We start from the raw sequence: 26,702 nt of genomic DNA, 5'->3' as shown, positions 1-26,702 counted from the left end.
TCCCGCGGCAGTCATCCAGTGCACCTCCTGCGCCTCCCCTGCCCCCCCCCTCCCTCTCCGCTCCGTCACTCCTCCCCGGGTGTGTGCGCCAGGACCACCGCTCCATCAGGCGGAGCTCTGGGTGAAGAACCGCAGGGAAACAATGAAAATCGATGCCATGGAGGCGTGAAAGGACTAGCAGCGCTGCGGGAAAGGGGGCACAGGTAAGTGAGGCCGGGTCCTGTCTGTGTGTTGAGGTCCTCCAGACCACCGTTGGCCGCTGCACAGCTCTCGTTTTGCGGATGATAATAATGTGGAGTGGAGATAGTAGTGTGTGCATCAAGGACTAAAATTAAAACGTGACTTTAGAAGCCGTGCAGGAAACGTGTTTATTTGAAGCTGCGCGTCCTCTACACGGCTGTTTTTCCTGCTGTGTGTGTGTGTGTGTGTGTGTGTGTGTGTGTGTGTGTGTGTGTGTGTTTATTTTGGTGCAGCTGATGGAAGGATGCTGCGCAGTGCAGTGCGCTCCGACAGATGTTTGCGCGTGTTGTCATCCTATGCTCCCATGTTTGGATACATCCCCAAGGCCTCAGCGCCACAGCAGCTGGTGTCAGCGTCACAGCAGCCTAGACACCTCATCGCACTTTTCCTGGTGAACAGAAACGGCCCCTGACTGCTTCCCTGACTTTTGCATGAAGGAGCAGATCCCTGTACCTCAGACCCGAAGTAAGTGCCATCCATTTTTGCAGGCAGCAAAGTCGTGACAGGTTTCCTGGCGCTGCAGTTTGACCTTGCAGCATTTCTGTTTTTCTGTAACGTCCCACCTGACAGATGAAAGAGGCACAGCCTATTATACTAATCATGTCACAGCGTAATCCTGTTTCCAAGAGGACCAGCTCTGCGTTCAGTGAATTTACAGACAGTTTTCTTCCATATGTCGCAGATAAAAGCCCTAAAAGCCTATTTCTGAGTGAAACAACAGAGAGCACAGTAGTGAACCGACACAGTAAAGAACTGAGTTCAGATAAAGATTCTGCTGCAGATCCCTCTGAATAATCTTGGCGCAAAATACACAGAATACAGACCGATATTTATTATTTATAATCCAGTTTGTCCCAAAATGTCCTCATCAAATTGCATCATATGTAAGAAAATACTCCTTTTGCATCTTTTTGTTGTCATTTTGAGTCTTTTTGTTGTTTTGTTGTGTAAGTCTTCGTGGTTGTTTTGAGTATCCTCTTAGCTTTTTGGGTTGCTTTGTAGTTGTTTAGTGTCTCTTGGCATCTTTTTGTCGCCCAGTCTGAGTCTCTTTGATTCATTTTTTCAACCTTTTCATGTTTTTTTTCTTTAGTCTCTTCTTAGTCATTTGGTCTCATTTTGAGTCTGTTTGTTGTAGTTCTGTGTATCTTTGTAGTGCTTTTACATCTTCTAAGTGTCTTTGTCATCAGTGGATTGATTTTCCAACAAGTAACAGCCCTCAGGCTCAAAGGCCTCCTGATACTTTGGTCACCTGGGCCTGTTACCGTAGCGCCGGTTCAGTAATCCTTCCTTGCACATGCACCTTTCCTTGTTTATGAGCCCCGTTACAGTCTGTACAGTGTCTGAATAACAAGCGTGAGGAGGGAAGAAACACAACATGACTACAAACACGGAGGTTGGAGACTGTCCTCTGGTCCAGGACACTTGTCCTTTGTGTGCATGGCCATCTTGTCAGCAGCAGGCTCCTTCCTTCATCCTGTTCCTCATCACTCTCAGCCAATGGCAGCTCTCCTTCTGCTCACGTTCCACACAAGTGGCGGACAGACCGTCGCCATGGTGACCTAGCGCTCGTTGTCACAGCATGGTGTTTGCTCAGATGCGCCCGTGGACGGAAATTCTGTAGCCCTGCCATTATTTTCTCTGATTAATATGATAACACCAAAGACATTTTGGATTGTTAAAATAGTAAGAAAGGTGCGGCGGTCTCACAGGATCATGTACAACAGTACATTTCAGTTCATTGCTTCTGCAAAATATCATGTTGTTTTTTATTGCTCCTGCTTGCAGAGCATGTATTCATCCATTTCTTCTGGACTGTTTGTTTCCATGCTAATCACACCATTTAACTTCACTGCTGTTCTCACTGCAGAGGAGGAAAGAGCTTTTCCATCTAAGTGCTTCTAGCCTTTTTAAATCCAGTTGTTTGCACTTTGCATTAATTGGAGATCGTAATATATCTCCGTGAGGGGATGAGGTTAAGTGTGTATGGGAGCACCAGACTTTTAGAAACAGAACATCTGCATTTTTTTGTTGCACTATCTTCATCATCTAGCCATGAACTGTGTGCCTGCTGTTTCGTGGTGAACAGGTAGTTTAGCACGCTTTTAAAGTTTGAAAATAGCTGCAGGCAAAGACATCAGCCTGAACCCTGGTTTTACAGTCACTGACTCTCCTGTTTTGGTTCAGTATTGTTATGTTCATCCATTTGAACTCTTTTCAGTGTAAAAGCTCAGATAAGCCCACCACATGTAACCAGCACCAAACAACAAGCTGTCAAAGCTGCCTGGTGAACATAGCAAAGCATTTAGAAACCCACTTTTCTGCAGAGTAGGTGGAGACCAAAACAAAGCTGAATGTTATAGACTAGATTATTCAGTTCAATGACTACAAATATCTTTTTTTTTGTCTGCATCTTATTGGTAAACATGCAGCTAATGTTTTCTATATCAGGAGGAGGGTATCGTTCTATTCTAAATACAGAATAAATGATAAAAGTCATCTTCATCCTTCATGAAGCCTGTTGTAGAGACGGTGATAGAGATTAATGTGTGCGGTTGTCAGTCTCCTCCCACACAGTTTTAATGTGATGGTGAGTATTGATTTTCTGTTTTTATCAATGCGCTTTGCTCGTCCTGCCTTTTGAGAAAAATAGTCCACGCAGACTATTAGCGTTATCATTTTGGCTGCAGGCTCTCTGGCATGTTTTCAGTCGCCGCTGCTTGGCTCACTAATGACAAACCCATGGTGTATTGGATATTTTGAGCATTTGACCTGATTAAAGCACAGAGTCCCTGTGCTTTTTACCCAAAGCTAAATGAGGGCTAAATCTTGTTCATTTTCAGTGAAAGCATGATGTAAGGAAACTGTGACAGACACCATGAACCCTGCTGTGTTTATTCTCAAATTAACATTTAGACCACGACCCTGCTCAGTTATTGAAGATATTTGTTGAGGTTTTAGTAGAACTTTGTCGTTTTAGACTCTCCTCTCCCTCCTTTTTGTCTATTTCTCCCCATCCTCTGTGTTACGTTGATTAATCATCCAGTCAGAGCAGCGCTGGAGCTTTATTGCTGTGCTCTGCTGGAATTCGCTAAGCTAGTCTGCATGCACTGCAGCAGCAGAGTGACTGTGCAGGATCGGCCTCATCTGTGTACACTGTCAAATTAAAAGTCACCGTTCAGGCTGAATGTTATTTGTAGCCTGCGTTTGCAGAGAATCATTCAATGAATGTGTGAGTATTTGCTCGACTCTGCATTTTCATTCTCAGAGTACATGCATGAACACCTCTTTATTCTGCTCTTGTGGTTTATGTTATCTATTGGAAGTCTAACAACCTGAGTGGCTTTTACAATTAGCAGAGTAATTGACCTTGCACAGCTCAGACAGACTTCATGTACCAACATGCATTTCACCTGAACTGCTCTCAGCAGTGAGGGAGTATCTTCATATGCTTCAGTGAGTTCTTTTTTATGTTTACTGAGAACCAGTGTTTTCGCCGGCTTGACAAATGTGCAGCTGCAACATGCACACATGCATGACGTAGACCTCAAAAACTGAACAGTTTTGGTACCATTGTGTGGATGGAAAGAAGGATTTTTCCATCCACACAAAAACCCCACGTTATCTCTGCGAACTACCACTGCAGTGTTAGCTTTGTCGCCCTTGTTCTGTTTTATTGTTTGCTGCTGTGTATCTTTGAAGAACATTTTGCGTGTTCTCGCTGAGCCCACGTGGCTTTTCTACGGGTGCTGCAGCTTCCAGACATGCGTGCTGGGTTACTTGGTGATTCTCTGTGATGGACTGCTGAGCTGTCGTGGCTGCACCATGATAGACTGATCCGTATAAAGCGGGTACAGATAATGGCTGAGTGGGTCTTTGAGGAAAGTTTCCAGTGAAATGAGTGTCTGTAGTGAAAATTCCCCAAAAGTTGTGAGTGAGTGGGTAAATAGAGGTCAGATATGACCAATCAGCAGCTCTGTTTTCATCAGAGACTGCTTCTGCCAGGCGGGCGAGATACCTGCGCTGTTTGGATCTGTCTCCAAAGCTTCGTGTCCCACCGGTTGCACCGTGGCGTGAGTCAGCAGCATCCCAGAAGAAGGTCGGCGCCCTATGGCGACAAAGATAGACATCAGGTCTTTTTTTTTATTTATTTTTTTTATGGAAGCTGCACGAAGATTTCAACAAACTGAACAGACCAGACTGAGCGGCTGAGCAGGAAGTCAGGCAGATGAAAACAAAGAGAATCTGGTCAATTTTCAAAATAAAACACCCATGTGCAGACTCCTGATCGTAAAACACGTCACTGCATCTCCTTCTACCCTCCGATCGTTCAGTCAGGACAAGAAATATGTCTCCTCCTGCTACGGGGACTCTATGTGAAATAGCTACGAAATAAATAGGAGGATTGATTTTTGATGACTTTAATGAATTAACATAGTCTGTAGGCTGCAGCACAAAGTAGGAAATGACAACAGTCAGCATAAAACGGACAAAAAAAAGAAACAACGTTTCCCTGCTACAAGCACAAACACCCAGGAAAGATGAGCAAATCAAGAAGCAGGCAGACAAAACCATCCGCTTCTGAAACGCTCCCGGTGGGATATGAAGCCGTGCAGAGGACGGAGCAAACGTGACCTGATGAAGCTGTGCTCGGTGGAAAATGCAGATTATCCACTGTGAAGGGTCGACGCTGCACTTGTTAGCCAGACGTACATTTGCCAGATCAACCAGTTAGTCTGGATTATTGACTTTTCTTTTGTAAAAGCACAACATGTATAACCATAAATTTCTCCCTTGTGTTGTTTGTCCATGTGTGTTTGTGAGTCTGCACCTTGGTTGTGTTAAAGAGAACTGGATACTTGACTCAACGGTGACGCCCGCTCACTTGAATGAATCCGCATGTCTCTTGCAGACTTGTGAATTTGCTGGCGGTTTCTCAGGAACTCTGAAAGTGCTGATTCATCCAGAACACGACACGCCTCAAGTGGACTTTCTTCCAAGTTTTTGAGAGTCTGCTTCAGGTGCTGACTTCACCTGACTTTGCTGATTTACTGACCGACAATTCATTGCAATACAGACATGACATTGTATTTTCTCCAAATGCTGAACAACAAACAGAACTTATTATGAATGTGCAAAACAATTTCCTTATTAAAATGTCACATGAATCATGTGTGCCAAAAATAATCTCAAAGCCCATCTTGATACAGAAACATGTAGAAGTGTTGGTAATCAAAATGACTTTTAGTATCGTAGTATTAAGGCCTGTGTATCAGCAGATTATCAGTCGGTGAACACATCACACTAGTCTACTGTACATACGACTGAAGTTGGTAAGTGGGTGGACATCAGGAATCAGCCAACAGCTCGTCTGGTGCGTGAGCAGAAAAAGTTGTCTATCTTCCAGGTTTGCTTGTGTTGTGTGACCCAAGTGCGCTTGTGTATTAATGTTTCCGCTGCTGGCGTCGCACGCATGTTCCTGCTTTACTTTGTGATGATGTCACTAAAGTAAAATTCACTTTTCTTAGCTCTGTGGAGGTTTTACAAGTATGGAATCTCCTTCTTCCATCTATCCAAAGAAAGCATCTTGGGCTGCATGGGGATTTTCAAGTTGCAATACCACAAGTGGCCACGGGGCTACGTGGTGGCGCTGTATCCGGCTTCTCAATACAATGATGTGTTTTTTTTCCAGCGTCTGGAGGCAGAAATGAGCTCATTATGGCTTGGCCATGAAGATGAAGTGATCAAAAACTGACTCGGACAAAAGATGAAATTTATACTTTGTCAGAAGGGTTTTCACACAGTCTGTTTTGGCTTTACAGGGTCGGTTTGGCAAATGCACTTCCTGGTTAACCTTTTATCTTGATTATATTTCTTCCCACAAGAGAGGAAGATTACATAGATGCTTAATTTGTGCTTCAGTGTTTTCAAGTTTTCTAAACCACCCACAGAATCGGAACGAGTCACAGAAAAACACAGAAGATTACATCTTTTATTCAATTCAATTTTATTTATATAGCACCAAATCACAACACAGGTTATTTCATGGCACTTAACACATTAAAGTCCTTACAGCAGAACTTTACAATATTATACAGAGAAACCAACAATTCAACAATTCCCACATAAGCTAGGAGGGAAAAACTCCTCTTGAAGGATTAAACCTCCGATAGAACCAGACTCAGAAGTGGGCGGAGCATCTGTTAACAGAACCAGGATCAGAGGTGGAGAACATCTGTTAACAGAACCAGGATCAGAGGTGGAGAACATCTGTTAACAGAACCTGGATCAGAGGTGGGCGGAGCATCTGTTAACAGAACCAGGCTCAGAGGTGGGCGGCCATCTGCCTCGACCGGTTGGGGTGAGAGGAGAGCAGAGAGAGAAAAGGACAGCATAGAGATAGAAGAGAAGAACTGTTGGTGGAGACGACAATCACAGAGCAGAGACATGCAGCTCCATGACGGGACATCTGGAAAAGAAAGAACAGAAACTACACGAGCGAAGGAACTGAATGGAGACAACAGATAATAAGAAGAAACTATGGGAGAGAAGAAGCGTGAAGTTGATGAGACGTGATGGTGAGTGAGTGATGAGTTATAGAGAGCGAGAGGAAAGAAGCTCAGTGCATAAGTGAGGAAGACTCATTGTTTACATGAACAAACTGAAATCTATCTGATAAGTAGGATTTGAATCAGTCTAATGCATCATCCAATCAACCCAAAACATCTTCTAATCTCTGTAAAAAAAAATTGTGTGATCAATCGTATCAAAAGCAGCACTGAGGTCTAGAAGAACAAGTACAGAGATGAGTCCATTATCTGAGGCTAATAAAAGGTCGTTAGTAACTTTCACCAGAGCTGTTTCTGTGCTATGATGAACTCTAAAGACTGAACATCTTCAAACAGATCATTCCTTTGTAAATGATCAAAAAGTTGATTTGCAACAACTTTTTCAAGGATTTTAGAAATAAACGTCAGGTTGTAAATTGGTCTGTAGTTTCCTAAAACAGCTGATCAAGAGTTGGATTTTTAAGTAAAGGTTTAATTACAGCCACTTTAAAAGCCTGCGGTACATAGCCGGTTACAATAGATAGGTTGATCTGATCTAATACGGAAGTATCATAGTGACCTCTATGCTTAATACAAAACAGGTGTCCCAGGTGTCTCATTTTCCTGCTTCAGCAGAACTGCAGACTTCAGGGACCAAACCCGGCCACAGCTAACAAACAAGTACAGCCTCCAACTAGTTCACTTTCATTACAGTACAGGCCTTTTCTACACATTTCACTGAGTATTTATAGCCCTGGCAGAACAGCAAATGGTGGGCCACACCGTTGTACTTCACGGGCATCGTGCTAAGAAGCTACCTGTTGGCGGTCTATCCAGATGAGAAAATGAGTCAGCATCTCGTCAGCTAGAGAGACTTCACCTACACAGATGTATTATTTAAATCAGATGAAAGCGTCTCTACTTGTGCAGTTTGGGACGTTGTGTGCGGCAACTACAACGATTGTCGCCACTGAATCTGAAACCCAGAGGAGATAATTAACTTTCTAAGCAAATCATTTAGACCCAGCGGCAGATACAGTTCTGGGATTACAAATGCAGGTGTAGAAGTTGCTAAATTGTTTTGGATTAAACAGCTTGAAATCTTTCATTTATTTTGTTGCTGGGAGTAAGATGAGAACATCATTCCTATTTCTGTCGGCTAAATATGAAGCTGGAGCCAGCGGATGGTTATCTTAGTTTAGCTTAGCGTCAAGACTGGAAAGGAGGGCAAACAGACAGCCTGGTTCTACTCAAGGTTTAAAGAAAACATGGCTTAAACAAACAAGACAAAATATGTTGAGTCTTCAACGATGATCAGGTTGGCACGCTATGAAATATTAGAAGAAAAGAAGAGATATGGCAAAGTCTTTTTAAGAGTGACAGTTGTTTACACTCATTTTACTGTTTGTTCAATTGTTGACTGCGTTAAAGTTTGAAGTTAACAAACTTTAGAAAGTAAGTTGCGCTGCCTACTTTTTAGTTATATTATTAGGATGGTTTAGAGGCCCAAAATCCAGTCGTCCATCCTCCCCAACAGCTTTGCCTGAAGATACATGTGGACAGATCTGGACCACACTATAGTGTGAAACTGGAGGTGTTCAGTGCATGAACGAAGGAATCTCCATCAGGGAAGTTTCAAAGTAGTAAAACACTGTTGTGACAGGCTGAATCGCAGCAGTAGCTCCTCACTGGTGACAGAGAGAGCAGCAGCAGACCACTGTAGGAGCTGGAAGCCAGGAGCGTCGTACCACCGGACGCTTTTCAATCTCAGCATCCCTCCAGAGCTGCTGAGTCCCTGTGTGTTAACTCTTTGGTAAAAGAAAAAATCATGACTTCATGCACAGTGGTTGTGGAGGCCAGTTTTATATAGAATAGAAGAAAGCAGCGGACTCATTGAGCTACTGAACGACAGTCTCAGTCAGCAGTGGATGCTGAAAGGATCACTTACTGTTGTTTAAAGTGTATTCAAACATTGATGCATTCGTTTAATGTTGTATGGAAAGAAACAAAGAATAGAAGTTGGCATTTTTACAGTGTGAGCAGATTTACTGGACAAGCTGTGTTTCTCCACTGTCAGAAAAGTTTTAACAAAAAAGCAAATTCTCTAAAATGTCCTTTTCTTAAAAATCCAACAGCAAACATACGGTATTTATTGTATTATACCAAAGATGTACATTGTTGTTTGTTAGTCTAGAAATAGCAGCATCATGCATAAAGTCCCCTTTCAGCTGCGCTAACTAGGTACATTTTACAGTGTCTAATTTTTGATGACATATCTGTCCTGAAAAACCAGAGGCAACGACTGGTGACAGCTGAGGTACGTCTCCTCACAGCACGCTGACTCAGCACAATGTTGACCTCTGCATGACAACACGGCCACAAATAAATGCACAGTATGTGGAAAAAAAAAAAAGAGTATACTGTATATCCAATGATTCAGCAGCTCGCGTTAACACCAGAGAGACGTGTTGAGAAGAAGCAGAAGGACCCGGCTGAGCAGCACGAAGCCTTTTCATGGGCGTCCTGGTTCAACTCAGTGACTCAGGGCTGAAGACCCCCCCGGGCTGTCTAACAGTTTGTAATCTCTTCCTGTTTATCAGATGGTTTTGGACAAGTTATTCATGGAGACTGTTGATGGTGGGAGTCAACACACCTTCTCCAGGCCCGGCTCACCCATTGGCTGCAAGTCGTGAGTTGCATTACTGCGGTCTTCTCGGTCCTGACGAGGGAGCTGAGCTTTAAACGCATGTTGTCTGTGTCCCTACTCTTTTCATGCATTATGCTGTGAGCAGTAAAACAGTTCTCCGCTGTCAGTATGACTTTTCATGCAGAGTGTTTGTTTTCGATTGACGGGGATTAGTCGAGGTCGCACCGTGCTGAGATATCAAGGACGCGCCGCCTTTCACTGGAGAAGCCGCAGCGTCTCTTCTGCAGAAGTGTGTCGGGCTCGTGTGTGCGTTTCGTCACGTCTCTCCACGGGTGGTCTGAGCGTTCAGATTATCATCCTCTACTTATCAAACATCCTCTACTCCTCTTTAACAGCACCTCCTCCCGTCGTCTCATTGGCTCTCCCCTCGTCCTCCCCTCGTCCTCCCCTCGTCCTCCCCTCGTCCTCCCCTCGTCCACCTCCTTCACTCAGGCTGGGAATGATGTTACATAACTTAATAAATCCGGTATGATGTGCCCTGATGTGGGTTGATCTGTTGCGACGGCGGGCGGAGCAGGAAAGCATGCTGCTGTGTGGAGTACAGTATCAACACAGTAGAGAAACATGCTTTCAACTTGGAATTAAAGCCAATTAAAGCAGTGTGTTCATTTTTGTAAATTTGCACACAAATTTAAAAAAACAGTAAGAATATCACTCTGTTTCAATCTAATGAATACAGGAAAAAAAAAACCAGTTTAAAATATTTATCTTTTATTGAATCATTTCAAATATATTATTTACAACTAGCTCAAACAAATAAACACAATTTCACCAAAGCCAAAGGGTGTTATAGTTAGCTTTTTAGCACCGATATTTGTTCTTTTGTTTCTTATAAAACTAAATGCAGCTGCTGTATTAGTTGTGACATAAAGATTTAATTACTCAGTTGTTAGAGAATGAAAACGTTGTTTGAACACAAGAAAAAGGAAAAAGTGGGAAATTTAGCTTTAGCTAAAGCTATCTCATCAACTAGCAGTAACTAGCCCGAGTGCAGTTACTTCTGTTTGGTATTTACCTGCTGTTCATGTATTTTTGATTTGTTTTCTTTCTTTTTTCTTTAGTAAGATAAGTTAGATTTAGATCATAACTCAATTTTGACTAAATAGTTGCTGCATTTAGATTTTTTGGGGCAGAATAAATGTTCAAACTATGTCATTTGTACATTTAATCTAGTTGGAAAAGTCCATTTCCCGATGTGTACCAATGCAAAAGGTTCATTCATGTGTTTCCTGAGTGTCATCAAATGATCATCACCCCATGACATCCGGCAGCCGAACACATTTAAGTGGCCTAACGGCAGCAGCCTGTTATCCCCATTCATCTTCCCAGCATCTTCACTCAGACTTGATTATGACTATTCGTTAGTTAGATCACCTTATTACAGACTGAGTGAGCACATCAACTGACTGCACATTAATTAAGTAGAAAACACATGGAAACTGGGCGACGTGCAGAACTCAGACCTGCCTGACATCTCTGACCCTCAGTTCACCTGCATTAACATCTGTCCTCTGGTGACGGGATCACCGGTGGACAGCGAGAAGTACGGTGTCAGATTCGATCGGCTCACACCAGACATTTGGAGTTGTTCTGGACCATTAACTGCAGATAAAAGTGGACGTAGCTTCTGGGCCTGAAAAATGAGGCCGTTGTGGAAGTGCAAGACCAGCGAGTGCCACTAGAGGTCGGCTCCAATAAACCCAACGGCTCCCATTCAACTTCTCTCATCAAATCCAAAGTGAATAAAATGTGTCCATCAGTTATCTCGGTGTTGTTAGCTAAAGTCACTCCTTCTTCTTAGTTTTCTGGAGGTCCATCTGAAAATAATCCCTCATTCATTAGAAAAGAAGATTCAAGAAGACCTGTTTTTGGGGGCGTGTCTGTTTGATTGACAGGCCTGTGGTGCAGTCAGGTTACAGCTATCGGTGGGCGGGACGTAGTATCGTCAGGTTTCCAATCAGATCGGTCAGATCCACCGCTGGCTCCTCCCCCAGCTCGTCCAAATATGGTCACTTCCTGCTCCAAACTGCTCCGAACTGGCAAGATGGTGACGGACAGAATCTGAACTGGAGGATTCATAACGTTCACAAACCAATGATGACATCACTGATGGTTGATGACATCACTGATGGTTGATAACCTCACTGCTGGTTGCTGCTTGTCTGGGACACATGGCCACATTCTTGTACGTACGTTGATGTGCTGGGCTACATTGAAGGACTGCCTACTCAACTGACGTCTACTGAATAAGTGATAGAAACATTAAGCTCGTTTCTGTGTTGGCAGATGACCCGGTGCTTCCACATCTTACTAGCATCTTGCATTACAGCTGGTTCGTTCGTTTTTCTCTTCGCAAAACAGTTCTTATACCTGAAGATCTCTTTCTGCTCTTCTGCTTCTTCCTCATCCTGTATGATATGTATCCTCTCATCAGATAACAAGATAAAGCAGAGATCTAATGTGTCTTACATACTCAACCATAATGGGAAAAAAATGGTCATGATATTAGACTTTATAGTCCTCGATATGGGTCAGCGTGACGTGGGGAACTGACGTATCTCTAATCATGAGACCCTGAATTAAGTGACACACCTCACGTTTAGGGACCCTACTCTCCTCCCATTGGCTCACAGACTTGCAGTCTCAAGATGTGAAGTCCTTTCTTTGACCCTCCTCGAGCTAGATGAAGTGTTTTTTTCATTCTTTGCATTCTGAAATATGAAAACTTTAAAAATATTGAAAGCTTATGCATGTTGATGCTGCAGCTCCTGGCCAGTGTTGCAGGTTAGTTTAACCAGCCATAAATACATGATAATCAATAGTCTGTATTAAGATTGGTTGTGTTGTGTTAGCTCCTTGGGGTCGGTGGCTGATGAAGGGTATTTCACAATAAAAACCTTCCCATGATGTAACTTAATTACTCCACATTCTCAGTTTGTAAAAATACTTGTTAAAAAGCCTCAAAGCTCAAACTTAACTTTGCAAACGACTTCATGTTATTTTCACAACTTTGTTTATTCTGCAGTATTCAAAATGATTAGTGGAATTTGCCTTTAAAATCAGTGCATTGAATTAGACATAGAATATAAAGTATAGCTAAACATGTCTACGTTGCAGACACAAACACAAACAGTCCCATTTTCCATCCATTCTTCAGAATATGAAAAAAATGGTAAAAACATGCAAAAGAACAATGCAGGAGGATTTAAAGTAGAGCTCAGATGTGGATAAAGTCACACAGTCTCCAACCTTTTTTCCTCCGAGAGCTACTTTGACAAAATGAAAGTGTCTGAGAGCTCCTCATGTTCAGTAACATTTATTCACATAGCTGAGCTCCACCCAAACCAGCTCCATAAGTTTCTGTTATGGGAACGATGATAAACTGGTACTCTTCAAACACATTTTGTATCACAACAGCTTAAATTCAGCAGCATGTGCAGTTTTTTTCTGTATGCATTTCTTTATTTTTTGATTTATGAAGCTCACATCTGTCATAGAAAAACAAAACGGTGTTTATTACTTACTTGTCCTAATTTTCTGTTTGTCCACGTATGAATGTATGACATTCCTTCCATTTGTAGTTCACATGCATTTAGTCTTTACTTTCTTTTCATTTGAAAAGTCGCTGCATTCAGCCGAACTGCGGTGTAACTATGACTCCCCACTAACTCAGTGACAGACGCTCGCCTATAGCTCCGCCCCCCTCTGTTGTGGTCCAGCCAAAAATATTGTATTTATGTTATTTACCTGATTTATGAGCAGCCGTTTGTTTCCAGCTCAGTGTGACAGTCTCTGCTGTGTTTCTGTCCTCTGATCTCTGTGTGTCTCAGTGTGGGTGGAGCTTAAACCTCTGCAGCACTGACGCATTGATATTGTCAGTCTCTTGGACTGGTTAAAAAATAAATAAATGAATAATTCTGAAGTGGATCACCAAATATACCTGGCGGCTCCTCCGAGTAAGTCTAAAGTCTGCGGTGGATTAATAGTTTTTGAATGAACAACCTGTTATTGAAGTGATGCTTCAGAGAGACTGAATAAAGAGCTTTGTTTCCATTAATCCACCTGCTCGTGTTCACTGACTGTAGTGAGAAGGAGGACATGACGGAGGCTTTTTGACTCAGTCATGGTTGGCAGAAAGACAACACAGCAGGTGCCTTGCTTTCACACACACACACACACACACACACACACACACACACACACACACACACACACACACACACACACACACACACACACACACACACACACACACACACACACACACACACACCCAAAGCGGGCATTCAGGGGCCCTCCAAGTTGTGTGTGATGTATTCTGGATGAGAAGAGTCCTCCTTTCTACTGTATCTCACTATCATCTATTGATGCTGGCAGGACTCTGCATGTATTTTTGGTTTCAAATACACTACAACTGCAACATTTAAGCATCACTTGTGTTTTTCAGCAACGCTATGAAGAGTTGAGTGTTGCTAAATCACTGATGAAATGTTTCGGAGACGCTCTGTCCTCACATCTGTGTCTGAATGCTCCCAGAGAGACTCATGGTAGCACATAAGGTCACACACACTTACTGAACATGAGCACACACATTTCTGTCCTCAGAGATGTGCTTGCAAATGTCACTTTCCTTTCTCTCCCTTCTGCCACCAGTAATTGGGCTGAGATGAAACACATGAGTGGTGATTGGTTAGTTTTCCCTCATGGCTGGGAGGTGATTGGCTGCTGAACCCTGAAGTCTGTGCCAGCTCAGTGTCAGCTTGAGTCAGCAGCAGCAGCGAGCCGCATGCTGAGGCCTCCAGAGCTGCTCACAGAGCCACGCAGCAAAACTCAGCCTGTGTGTGTGTGTGTGTGTGTGTGTGTGTGTGTGTGTGTGTGTGTGTGTGTGTGTGTGTGTGTGTGTGTGTGTGTGTGTGTGTGTGTGTGTGTGTGTGTGTGTCCGCTGCCGGTTCTTGTGTCTGTGGTCACTCACTGCTCATGTCTGTGTGTCGCTGCAGGCTTCAGGCTCTCGGTGTTGAGCTGAAGAACAAAGACAGAACGCAAAGACGGAGGAAACGTACGATCACACAAAAGGTCGTTTGGCTCCATGTCTGCTCCTGCGCCAGCCAATCGGAGGTCTACGTCGGGCTCTCGCCGGTGGGTAGCTCATGACGACGTTTTTTTTTATGTTATTGTTCACTTGTGATAATGAGGGGAATACTGTGCAATGTAAGATAGCCTCTGTTAACAAGACTGTAAGGGACAGGTTGCTCTTATTACGTATTAGTTTGTTCAACCACGAGTTCCAGTGTTTACATACAGACTGCAATGCAAATAGTTTGGTTATTACTTCTGATCTAGAGAATTTCATATTTTTGACCACATAACTTGGGTTGAACAAAATGTTTGCTATTTTCTGCATTTCAAACTGTATTGATGTTTGATTATTCAAACTGCAACTGTGTTAAAACTACAATACGTCATTTTTAATTCAGTCCCTCCAGGAAATCGCAATCTTGGAAATAACGTAAATTCAAGCAATCTTTGCAATATTTGCGGAAGCATACAGTTTTTCAAATTCCCACGATTTTACCGATTTGTCGTTGGCAGAATCTGTGCTGAAAGTATTAACAGCATAAAGTTTCAATTAAAACTTGCTCTATGAACAAAAGTAATTCCTTATTTACAATTAGAAAGGTTCTGCTCCTGTTTTCATCACCAAAACAAACTGTTCACCGGAGGAAGCCTGAACAAGAGGAACAACAGGAAGTGACGGGGTTTGTGGGAAATGTGTTCTTCACATTAAAATGATGATTAAATGTTTGTGATCAAAGGAAGTGATTCCATATTACTGGATGTTAAATGAGTTTTGTCCACACGTCCAGTTGTCAGAGACGTCTCTTTGTTGGTTTCATCCAGCAGGTCTATGTGTTGAATGAACATGAATTAAACAGCATCTAAAGCTCTTATTTTGACAGCTGATGTCGTCCTTGTTTCTGTATTCCAGGAAGGATACGCAGCTTTTAGGATTTATTTTAATAACTTGTATCCCCTTGGTTCTCTCAGGTCAATAAATAAATTATAAAAAGATTAGAACTGAAATATTTCTGTGTTGTGCAAGCAGGATTATTATCACAGGAAGTGATATCATGTTTATTCCTTTATTATGCAGTGCTTAAAATAATTCATTTTTCTCTTCTGGATGCAATTTTACAAAGCAAACTCACTTTAATTTCTGCAAATTACATCAACGCTTTGGAGAAATCACAACAATCTCAAAAAAAACTCCTGTAGAGACTGATGGTTGCGAATAGTTTGTGGCTGAAACTGTCTTGAAGCAGCAACATCCCACTCTGACCTCAGAGAAGATGCAGCTCGAAGCTTTCTACACTGCAGAAAAGACCTCTCAGTGTAGGAAGAGTTATCAATAACTCTCCAGTGTTCCCAGGAGTGGCTCTAAGATGCTTGATGATACAGACCCAGATGTTTCCTCCTGCATCACAGACCCCGCTGGGTATTGATGCATTATACATGTTTTACAGTGTCATTTCATCGGCTACTTGTCATTTTTCTGTTGCGTGTTGTGTATGTGTGTGTGTGTGTGTGTGTGTGTGTGTGTGTGTGTGTGTGTGTGTGTGTGTGTGTGTGTGTGTGTGTGTGTGTGTGTGTGTGTGTGTGTGTGTGTGTGTGTGTGGAGCTTAATTCTTCTAAGAACCCAACACTCTCTTACAGCACAGCTCTCCTCCAGTTCAACCAGCTTCTACCAAGTATTCATCTCACTACCACTTTCTAATCCAGGAAACTTTACAAGCGGTTTACAAGTTGTAATAATGGCTTTATTATTTCTGATCATTTCTACGACGCTAATCACATTGAAATCATGAAAGAACATTTGAATCCACACCATTAATTGGCAGGTGAGGTGGCCAGGAGATGTTTATCCTCCTCTAATTCATAGAGAGAAAAGGAGCTCCATCACAGATGGTTCATTAACTGTTAGTTAGAGTGTGAAACCTGTGGTACTTGTTGTAAATGATTTTAACACCTCCTGCACACATGATGACTAAACATCCAGAAAGATTGACACAACATGGCTTATAACTGATGTATAAATCATTAGTGCATCATTTATTAATAATGAATACAGCTATTCATTTCAGCACATTTGCTTTCAACTACTATGGTTTTAGGGGGGAAAAAAATAAGCTAAAAGAAGAAGGGTAAAATACACTAAAATCTATGACTAAAGAAGTCGCACCATAATGTCCCTTTAATGAACCCAATTTATTGAGTAGCCGACTGCATGTTTTCTCCTCCAGTGGCTGGTTTACTGGTTAAAGGATATAACAGTAGTTGTCTGTTGGGACCATTGTTGCTCATCCTTTAAGTCATTCGGGCTCAAACGTCAGAGTTTTCACATGCTGCAATAATGTTGTACCGTGTAAAGAATGCATTGGTTGCATCATTTTTAATGTATTTAATGCCATGTGACTGCATTTGGCCGATGAGCAGTAATTTTATCTGGCCAAAATGTGTTTCAGTCTCTGTTCTCGCCCAGATGTTGTGAGCCGGGGTTCATTTATGCGTCACAGGCTGGTAAATGCTCTCTTAAGATGGAGCCAAGATGTCTGTTTAAAGTGCTTGAGGTGGTTTTACTGGCACGGAAACGTGTCGCTACAGATGAATCATTCTGTAGCTGTGGTGTCCTCTCGTCTCTTCTCCTCAGATTCAACCCTCTGAAGGTGCTGCAGCCCAAACGCCGCTTGCAGCAAATTCTGGCGTCCTCGCCCGTGCCGGTGCCCAAGCCGGCGTCGGGGTCGGGGACGGCTGCTCCGGCGGCGGCGGCCACGGCGCCGGTGGCCATTCCTGTGCCACCTGCGTGAGACACACTTCAGTTACAGTCTCAGCCAGCATGCTCCGTAGCTGTAGCTGTCGCTCTGGCATGCACTGTAGCCACTAAAACTGGAAACTGACGGACCAACAACAGCACAGGCAACTTTTATGCTCCCCGTGTTACGTAGAGGTGGTTTCCTCTACGCTGAATTGACCATCTGCTGAAGCCCTGTTCTTGCTTCGTCCGTCAAGCTTTAAACTACCGCTACAAATTTAAAATGATAACAGTGGCGGATTCATCTCTAGAAATGCATAGCACTCTTGTATATAGTGGACTTTTGCTACCAGACAGTAGTAGACAAACAGCTTCTCATTCACGCTGCCGACTGTCATTTGTATTGGCTGAAGTGAGCACTGTAGCTGGAAGATTAACGCCAGTATACGTGGAATTATTCTAATGTAAATGTCACAAAGAAGACTTGGAAATAAAGAAGAAGCGTTGTTCTTTTTTTTCAGCGTAGCGAGTCCTCCTATAGAAGTACGATAAAGAAAAACGCATCCTCAGATTGTTATTGTACAAAAACTTTTGTCTGGTAACAGTAAATTTTCAGTTATATGTAACGAGACAAAGAAAAGGGTCGAACGTTGGGGTTCCTGAACGATAAACTAACTTGGTGGACAAGTGAGAGTTAAGAATATAATATATATGTGTGGGATTTGGCTGACGTGAGATATTTGCTCATCATCTCCATACTTTTTAGCCAACTTTTTTAAGTTGGACATTTTAGTGCTTTCAGACAAATTGGACTTTCCCCAAAGTAGATTTTGTTTACAAGCAATAAAGATACTAAAGCTAGTTAGCCAGATTTCAGCTTCTGTTAGAGTAGAGAATCGCACAGTTAAATCCATTTCTTTTGCTATTATATGTTTTTGGTTTCGACTCAACAAACGACACCAACCGCCAAACTCTAAAGAAAGAGTAGAAGAAATCCAAAGCTCGACAGGCCCGCTGCACTCAGTTATGATTGCTGGGCTGAGATTGGTCAGCGAGGAGTCAATTGATGCCTCCTGTGTAACGGTTAAAATACAGTTCCACAAAAATTCATAATTGAACTTTTAATTCTCCGTTTTGCAAGAACAGGGTGGCAACAGCAAACAGCATTGACCTGTGTGTGTGCTGTTATTCATTTCTTGGCGCTTTCTCCAAGTATTTTGAGATAAATTCGTACATTAGAATTGGAGGACACCACTTGGTACCAGCTACCACGTAATTTTTCAGAGCATGAAGTTGTGTTTAGCGGCTACATTCACGGTGAAAATGGCACTCCCGCTGCACTGTGGAAGCATACTGTGATCACCAGTGATCACTGGTTCACCACAACCGCTCACTCAGCAGCAGCCTGTGAGTCACCGGCAACGCTTCACTGTGTGCTCTCTGGTTTATCTCAATCTGAGTCACGGTTCACCAAAAATCAATTCCAGCCTCTTGGCTTGTAAAGGAATATTTTCTGCACTCCACCCACTCGCACTAACTAACAACTGACTGCTGGGAAAAGCTCACCTCCACCAGACAGCCACAGTCTGGACACCAGTTTCCATGGATGGGATGAACTGTCGTACGCTGTTGTTCTGTCCCTCTCCAGGCTCACTGCTTCAGCTGCTTGTTTCTGGTCTTTTAACGCCTTGGCTGTTGTCATATATTGATCTTCAAAGAACGATTGAGTCGTCAATATCTGGCCTCCTCCCTTATTGTATCACACAGGACACGTTGACTCGGCACGGTGATAAAGACATCTCTCGTTGCTGTAGTAATTATGACGAGACCAAAGGAGGAATATTATGGGTTTTTTTTATATTGTGATGATGACAATGAAGGGCAACTGTTTATTCCCCATTTTTAAACCGAAAGTTAATGTTATTTTTATGGGTCTGCTCAAATTGTCCATTCTTCTCTTATAGTCCACTAAAGGCTTTAGTGGATCCGCCATTTTTGTAGAACTGTTTTAAATCTCAACTGTAAATTGCATTTACTATAGTGCACTATAAAATCGTCACACCAAAATACAGTGTACAAAAAGATTACATTACACTACATTGATCGACAGTGATATAATAAGGCTTAATTGATTATTGTTGTTACCATGACAACAAAGGTCCTCGATCTCAAACCAACATAACCGACTCAGTGGTATGTTCGTCACAATTTATTCGATGTCTGTCCTTGGTACTTTGCTTTTATCAATACTGCAACTTTTCCACTGCAAAAACAGAAAATGTGCACGAAGGCCGGTTGATGGAAACATACTTAATCTCACTTTCATCATCATATGGAACATTTTGTTTCCACTCTTGATTGGATCATTTTCTTTTGGTTCTTTTGGTTTGTCTTGGACGTCTCCAGGAGGTTTAAGTTGAAATACAAAGACACGTTGGAAGTTTTGGATTTAAGCAACGCTTCGGCATGGAGTTATCGTGTCCTGTGTGCAAATCCCTCATGGCTGCTCTGATTGGTTCTGCTTGTCCCCGCCTCCCTCCGTGGAGGCCAGTGATTGGGCAACAAACATGTCCTTTTAAAGAAACAACTTATTTCAACATTTTATTTTAACATTTTTATTGCAAAAAGGAAGTTCTTGACAGAAGTTGCCCATCACAGATCACCCTTCCTTTTCCTGCTTACTACTGATGCACCTGAACTCAACTTTGTTTTCTTTAGCAGGATAATAGCAATGCTAAAGGTGAAAATGATATATGTGGTTCATATGGTCTCTATGGGGATTTTTACAATTGCATTGTCTGACATGATTGAGGAAAGTATTCTTGTCATTTTGTTTTGACTATTGAGTATGAAGCTACAGTCAGGAGGTGGTTAGCGTAGCTTAGCATAAAGACTGGAAATACATGGAAACAGCTTGCCTGTCTCCTTAGAAATCAATTCTCCCTAACCAACCATAGAATAGCTATAGAGACTAAATCCTGATGTATCCCCATGAAATAGAAAGTAATAATCTTAACATGTAAAAAAAAAAAAAAAAGTTGAAAAAAAGTCATTTTGAATTTTGTTGTTAAGTACTTTATTTTACTTAAAAAATGAATAACATGTATTTTGCTCGGGCATGCCCAAACTTTTGCATACAGTTGTATGTGCCCATATGCAAAATATTCAGAGGGAGCCAGGCTAGCAGTTTCCCCCTGCTTTCAGTGATTATGCTAAGCTAAGCTAATCACCTCCCACCAAAAGAGTCGTAGAGATGTTCTCATGTATGTCCCATAATGTTATTATGAATTGTTATTTATAAGCTGTCCTCATAGTGCAGGATGTAACTGTATAGAGTAGGCTGAGGAGGGAACAGAGCAACTAAGTTATAGTGATTTTTAGTTTAGTTTCTCCTCAGCGGTTATTCAGCAGAAAGAGAGACAGACACTTCTCCTGGCAGGGTGTGGGGAAACAATTATTCAGGCTGTATCAGATGTGTCTTGACGTAACGGGTTGAATTTTTGATTTATTATTTCCTGGCCTAATTTTCAAAGGAGACGTTTTCAGTGAAATCCTGTTGGGAATTAAACGCTGACGAGGCTGTTATGAATAAAAGTTTCTCAGAAGAGTCCCAGAACATTTTATCTCCTGTAAAGTGTGTTTGAGGATGCACAGTGTTTATGTTCTTTGCCAGTAAAGGCCTCATAGCAGCAGATTGCCTCACATAGATGTTCATAATGGAAAGCCAAGAGAGCAGCAGGGCTTTTAGAGCCACCTCTCCGGGGCCACTTCAGAGTTTGAGTGCCGCCTGTAGCTCGCTCTCAGAATTATCCTGAGACAGACGGCTTCCTCTCATCTCAGCAGTACCGTGTGAATACACCCGTAGCATGCGCATTGTGTCGTTTGTCCACCGCGCTGTCCTCTGTGATTTAACACCCTCTTGTCTCCGCCTGGTCAGGTTTGACTACTGCAGGTTCATAGAGCTAGACTACGTTCCCATGGAGACAGGCTATATGGTCTCAATGCGCCCGACTAAAAGCTATGCATCGACCAAGTCCCCGACTAAAGGATACGCTTCCACCAAGTCTCCGGACCGCCACAGCCGCTCGACAAACTCTCCCTCCACCCCTCGCTCCCGGTCTGTCCCGAGTCCCTCTTTCCTCCCAGTCAGTGTTCATCCTCTAAAGCATGGGAATGACGACAGCCTCTGGGCTGCTGTGAATGTTTCATGATGTCACGCTGTGGAAATCATCCACACCATCGTGTTTAGTCTCACCTCTTACTACCTCCCTGTTGTCTCTCTTTTCTGTTTCTTTTACCTGCTCTTTGGTGAACTCTCTTACTTTCTCCTGAGGAATGCTTATGTCTCCAAATGTCTAATTTGTTTTGATTTTCAGTTTGATTTTCATCCTCACAGAGTACATCCCACAGTCACTTCCCAGAGCCGTGTGTCTCCGTGTTTCTCAGGCAGACCTGCTGTCTGTCAGCAGTGACTTTAAACCTGTGTGTTTGTGACGTGTCTGTAAATCTGTTGTATCGGCATGCTGGTGGACCTGAATTGAAGTCTGCTCCATTCGTGTCTGTTTTGATGTGTGGCTTCGTGATGGTTTTGCTCAACAGCCGTCTCTCGTGTGTTTTCATGGTGTTACCGGGAACAGATTAACACGTCTCCTCTTACCTTGGACCAGGCGGACACCGGCCGCGCCCAGCAATAGAGATCCCTATGGCAACGCCTCCCTCAGCAGTGGCAGCAACTCGGGCTCGTGTAAAGGCAGCGATTGCAGCCCCACCAAAGGGTGAGACGTCACAAACTACACGGCCCGTTCTGTACTTTGACTTTGAACTTCATTTGCCTCGCTGTGTAAATGCTTCTTCATCTTAATTGCTGAAAAAGAGATGTGGGAGACAACAGCAGCAGGAAAGACCTGCCTGCAGTGAGAAAGCTCTAAAAAAAACAACAACCTGTAAACTACTTGAAAAGTATGAAACTACACGTCAGCAGATAGATTTCTGCTTCAAGCACAAAGGCTGCAGATGTTAATGCGCTCCCTGAACCAAACGTCCTCCAGCTTCTTATCTGACAATACGTCAACAAGACTGAAGACTGAAGTCTGCGTTAGTAACGAAATATATGAAAACAACAAAAAAGAGGCTAACAGACAGGTTGAGTGATGCAGTTTTAAAAACGTACAGATCAGCGTAAGATGCAGACTTTCCGTGATGTGTGTGAGGGAAAAAGTGTGATGGAACGAAGTCAAAGCTCCGAGTAGGAATATCATGCATCCAGATCCTATTACGTCACTCAATACGGCAGCATCCACAAAACATGAACATTACATCACTTAGCCTATATCAGTAAATTCCATTGGCTATTTATAATATTAATAGCACTTGGCATTATATTTTAATTACATGCCGTATGTGCTATTATGTGTAAAATAATATATCTGTTGATTTATCCAGTTCATCTCTGCTGATGTTGCAAATATTCATTTGCTACCCCCCATAAGAAGATGAGTTTCTCTCAGTAAAACATGTTGATTGTTTTCATTTGACGTTGCAAGTCGTGAAACACTTTGAGTTTGACACATCCTGACACCACCAAACACCAGCAGGATAGAGCCTGTTGCTTTTAAGCACTGGTTTATTTTACAAAATGATCCACAGCTGGAGCATATTTTCTAAAATAAACCAAATGATTACTCTTCAGAGAATAAGGAGGGACCGGATTGTGGCTGTGAAATAAAGTTTTTAATTAGTTTAGGACCCAGAGGAACTGACATTAACTTTGTCATGAAGAGTCTTACTGGAGGTTTACATCCGAGGCAATTAACAAATGCTGTGCTGCTTTTGATTGGTTTAATTGTTGTCACTTAATTAGTAGTTTAAAATGTTTAATAGTCTGTGGTCGGTTCATGATGGTGTTTTTGAAGATGTTTTTGTCGTTTTTATTTTTATTTGTGTTACTTACTTTTATTTTGAAACCTCAGGGTTGGATGTTCAGCATCCTTTGGAGGCGGGGCCATACACATGTCTAGCTCCCATTGAATGACTAATTATCAGCATATTGTAGATTATAGACGGTTTCATACACATTCTGTAAATCACTGTGATAAACGCTCTGCGCTGTGCGTTGATGAAGACTCGAGAAAAACTCTCAGTGAACTCCGAGTTGTTTAAAACTAAATTTAATCACCATCGAGTGAACAAGGTGCATTTAGCTGCTAAAAATGTCCCTCGGGAGTTGTTGAAGGCCAAAATACTGTAGATTAGTAACTGGAGATTGATAATTGGATGCACATTTCTCAGGGGAGCATCAACACAAGATGAATACAAATTTTGCTCAATGCTTGCAGGAAGTAAATTAGCCACTCTTTGCTAACATGTTGGATGTTTACAGCTTGCTTCGCTGCCCTTAAGTGGCCAAGAAAATCAATTAAAGCTGGTGTAAAGATTGGACAGGTAGAAGTTTTGTTTGATTAGATACCAAAAGGACTCACTCAAAAGGAAAACACCATTATTCCCCTATAATTGCCCGTATCTCGTGTTTGCTAGACGTCACCAGAAGTACATGGCGTGTACAGACAACCACGGTATTCGGCCGCCTCCACCGGAGCAGTACCTCACACCCCTGCAGCAGAAGGAGGTCTGTATCCGACATCTGCGGGCCCGACTAAAAGAAACCATCAACACACTGCAAGACAGGTAAGCTGCTGGTGGAGACCGGGAGAGAGATTAGCAATATGACCCAGAAAGGTTTTTCCTCTTCCAGGTTCTCACCCTTCCTTCCTTTTCTCCAATTCGACCGTCTTAGGGACACCGAGATAGACGAGCTGCGAGGCCAGCTCTACAGGATGCAGGAGGACTGGGTCGAGGAGGAGTGTCACCGTGTGGAGGCCCAGCTGGCCCTGAAAGAGGCGCGTCAAGAGATCCAGCAGCTCAAAGAGGCCGTGGACACGGTCCGCGCCAGGCTCAGTGATGCCGGGGATCTCAGCGGGGACGCCGGGGTCCAGAAGTACTTCCAGGACATCAACACTCAGAACCACAAACTCGAGAACCTTTTGCTCAGCATGGAGTTGGCCCAGGCTGGATTAGCCAAGGAGGGGGAAGGCATACCGGGCTGTCGGATCCGTGTCGGGGGTTCGGCGCCGGCGTCAGTTTCTGGGGAAAGTCCCGCGGGAGTATCTAAATTCACAGTAGGAGGGAGGGGGTCTTGCTCTTGCGGCGGTTCTCCAGCTCGCTCTCTGACTCGGAGCTCAACCTACACCAAACTGAGTGATCAGGCGATAGCCGACCGCAACGGCAACGCGACGGACTTCCCTTGTCTGTCCGGCGACGGCACCCAGGACAGCGGCTTTGTGTGCTGTGGGGAGAGCAGCGTCCCCAGCCAGGCCGACCTCCTGCTGGAGGCCGCCTTCCTCTCTGAGGAAACAGCCTCTTTACTCAACTCCTACTCGCAGACCTTCTCCCACACTCTGCCCAACTCTCTGCCCAACTCTCTGCCCCACTCCTTGCCCAACTCCTTGCCCAACTCCTTGCCCAACTCCTGCCCAACTCCTTGCCCAACTCTCTGCCCCGTTCTCTGCCCTGTTCTCTGCCCAACTCGTTGCCTCACACCTTCTCCCACACCTTACCTCGGTCTTTCCCTCACAATCTGTCCCACTCCGTGCCACACACGATGCCGCACTCCTCCACCTGTGAGAAGCTGTGCCCGGGCGAGCGGTTGGCGCCCTTCCGATGCGGTCTGGGCGGCGTCGGCTGCATGAGCCACCCCTGCCTCTCCCACCACCACCTGTATCTGCACCCGCTGAGGGAGACGGGTATTCAGACCGAGAGCTGTCCCATCCCCGCCACGGCGGGCTACCCCTCCGATCTGGATACCATCGCAGAGCAACGCACTTTTCGCTCCCAGGCCTGCAGCCCGACCTCCACTTGGATGTCTGATGAGGGGGAGGAGGAGCTGGACTCCATCACCACCACAACTTCAGTAACCACAGCGACGGTCATGAGCACAGCCACAGAGCCAATCCCGGTCTCCAGTACACCGCTACTTCCTCCTTTGCCACGGTCCGCCACTGTGGCCTGTTCCATGGAGAGTCCCCTTTATGGGGAGAAGGAGGAAGAGGAGAAGCAGGAGAAAGAGAAGAGAGAGAAGGAAGCTTCTGCAACAGAGGAGCATGTGGAAACACCTGAGGTCAGACTGGCAGAGGGAGGGCAGCAGACACAGATGGACTCGGTGGGAGGGACGGAAGTGGAAGGTCAGGCGGAGGAGGAGGTGGAGGAGGAGGAGGCAGCGCAGGGAAAACTGTATGATTCAGCAGAGATATCAGCAGGGATGCAGGGGGAGCTTCAGTCCGGAGGATGCTGTGGAGAAGTCAGACGTTGTGGGACAATTCCTGAAAACCTCAGCATGGAGGACAGGCAGCAGGAAATCGGTCTATCAGCAGGATCGACCCAAGCAGAGACCGGCGAGCTGAGTCCAAGTCGTCGGGGATTATCACCACGTGTAGAGCAGCCTCGCACGTCCCAACCCAGGAGATCTACTTCTCACGAGGAAATAGCTGGCGTCACAGTGGTGGAGGTGCACGAGGAGGACGACAACGATGAGGATGGAACTATAGAACGAGATGCCACAGGGGGCGCCGCGGCAGAGGACGGAGATCCGTCGGGCTCCGGGCCGATTCAGAAAACCTACTGGAGTCGCCACTTCATGGTGGATCTGCTGGCGGTCGCCATCCCTGTGGTGCCGACGGTGGCGTGGCTGTGCCGCGGTCCGGTCCGCGATGGACAGCCCATGTACCACATAGGGTCGCTGCTGAGGGGCTGCTGCACTGTGGCGCTGCACTCGCTGCGCAGGGGAGGTGGGTTGAGGCATTACCCCGCGGGCGGGGGGGACATGGGGGGGTCACAGATATAAGAGGAGAGTCTGGTCTATTCAACCTCTCCTGTTTGGGTCTCGTGGTGTGAGCAGAGCAAGAGTCCTCATCAAGGTTATTAGCTTAATGCGCAGGAGATGTGCGTTGAGGACGAATCTCACTGGTAAACTCTGTTCTGGTTGGTCCCTCTCCTCACCGTCTCCCACCCGCAGCTTCTTGCTGTCTGCTACTTACTGACCTGAATGAGCTGATTGAATCGAATGATCTACGCTTCGATGTTTGACGCCGATTGTTTATTTTGTTCTTAAATGCAGAGAGAATGTTAAAGATTAGATTCTGACATGTTGAAACGATCGTGTTGCTGGATGTATCCGTGATATACGGTGTGTGTGTGTGTGTGTGTGTGTGTGTGTGTGTGTGTGTGTGTGTGTGTGTGTGTGTGTGTGTGTGTGTGTGTGTGTGTGTGTGTGTGTGTGTGCTCTCGTTGACCAATGACTGAGGAAAAAATCCACCATGATTAAGAATTGGTTAGTTTCCGATGACTTTTC

General features: G+C 44.1%; 1 protein-coding gene across 7 annotated transcripts; it reads left to right on the top strand.

Moving 5' to 3' along the window:
- On the top strand, positions 1 to 26,638 carry snphb (syntaphilin b). 7 transcript variants are annotated; one of them, XM_069708399.1, is made up of 9 exons: positions 1 to 203; positions 474 to 705; positions 14,490 to 14,628; positions 17,198 to 17,350; positions 21,237 to 21,416; positions 21,937 to 22,074; positions 23,834 to 23,983; positions 24,093 to 24,775; positions 24,811 to 26,638. In XM_069708399.1, exons 3-9 carry the CDS (start codon positions 14,579 to 14,581, stop codon positions 26,193 to 26,195), a joined length of 2,739 nt encoding a protein of 912 aa, XP_069564500.1. In that variant the 5' UTR covers positions 1 to 203; positions 474 to 705; positions 14,490 to 14,578; the 3' UTR covers positions 26,196 to 26,638. The 7 variants fall into 7 exon arrangements, with proteins under 7 accessions (XP_069564500.1, XP_069564498.1, XP_069564501.1 ...); XM_069708397.1 differs by lacking the exon at positions 474 to 705; XM_069708400.1 differs by lacking the exons at positions 474 to 705; positions 17,198 to 17,350.
- Positions 26,639 to 26,702: the final 64 nt, after the last annotated feature.

The sequence above is a fragment of the Brachyistius frenatus genome, unplaced genomic scaffold (genome assembly GCF_029030835.1).
Source record: "Brachyistius frenatus isolate BFR_SWC_R1_liver_20210118 unplaced genomic scaffold, ASM2903083v1 Contig_75, whole genome shotgun sequence".
NCBI classification, from domain to species: Eukaryota; Metazoa; Chordata; class Actinopteri; family Embiotocidae; genus Brachyistius; species Brachyistius frenatus.
This window is presented reverse-complemented; position numbering and strand designations above follow the sequence as displayed.

Excerpts from the sequence above, each read along its gene's own strand:
- snphb (XM_069708395.1), top strand. The coding sequence starts at position 17,085 with ATGGAGCCAAGATGTCTGTTTAAAGTGCTTGAGGTGGTTTTACTGGCA. Across the intron at positions 21,417-21,936 it reads CCCTCCACCCCTCGCTCCCG|ATTAACACGTCTCCTCTTAC; the intron begins GTCTGTCCCGAG and ends TACCGGGAACAG. Across the intron at positions 24,776-24,810 it reads GCCCAACTCTCTGCCCAACT|TCCTTGCCCAACTCCTGCCC; the intron begins CTCTGCCCCACT and ends TCCTTGCCCAAC.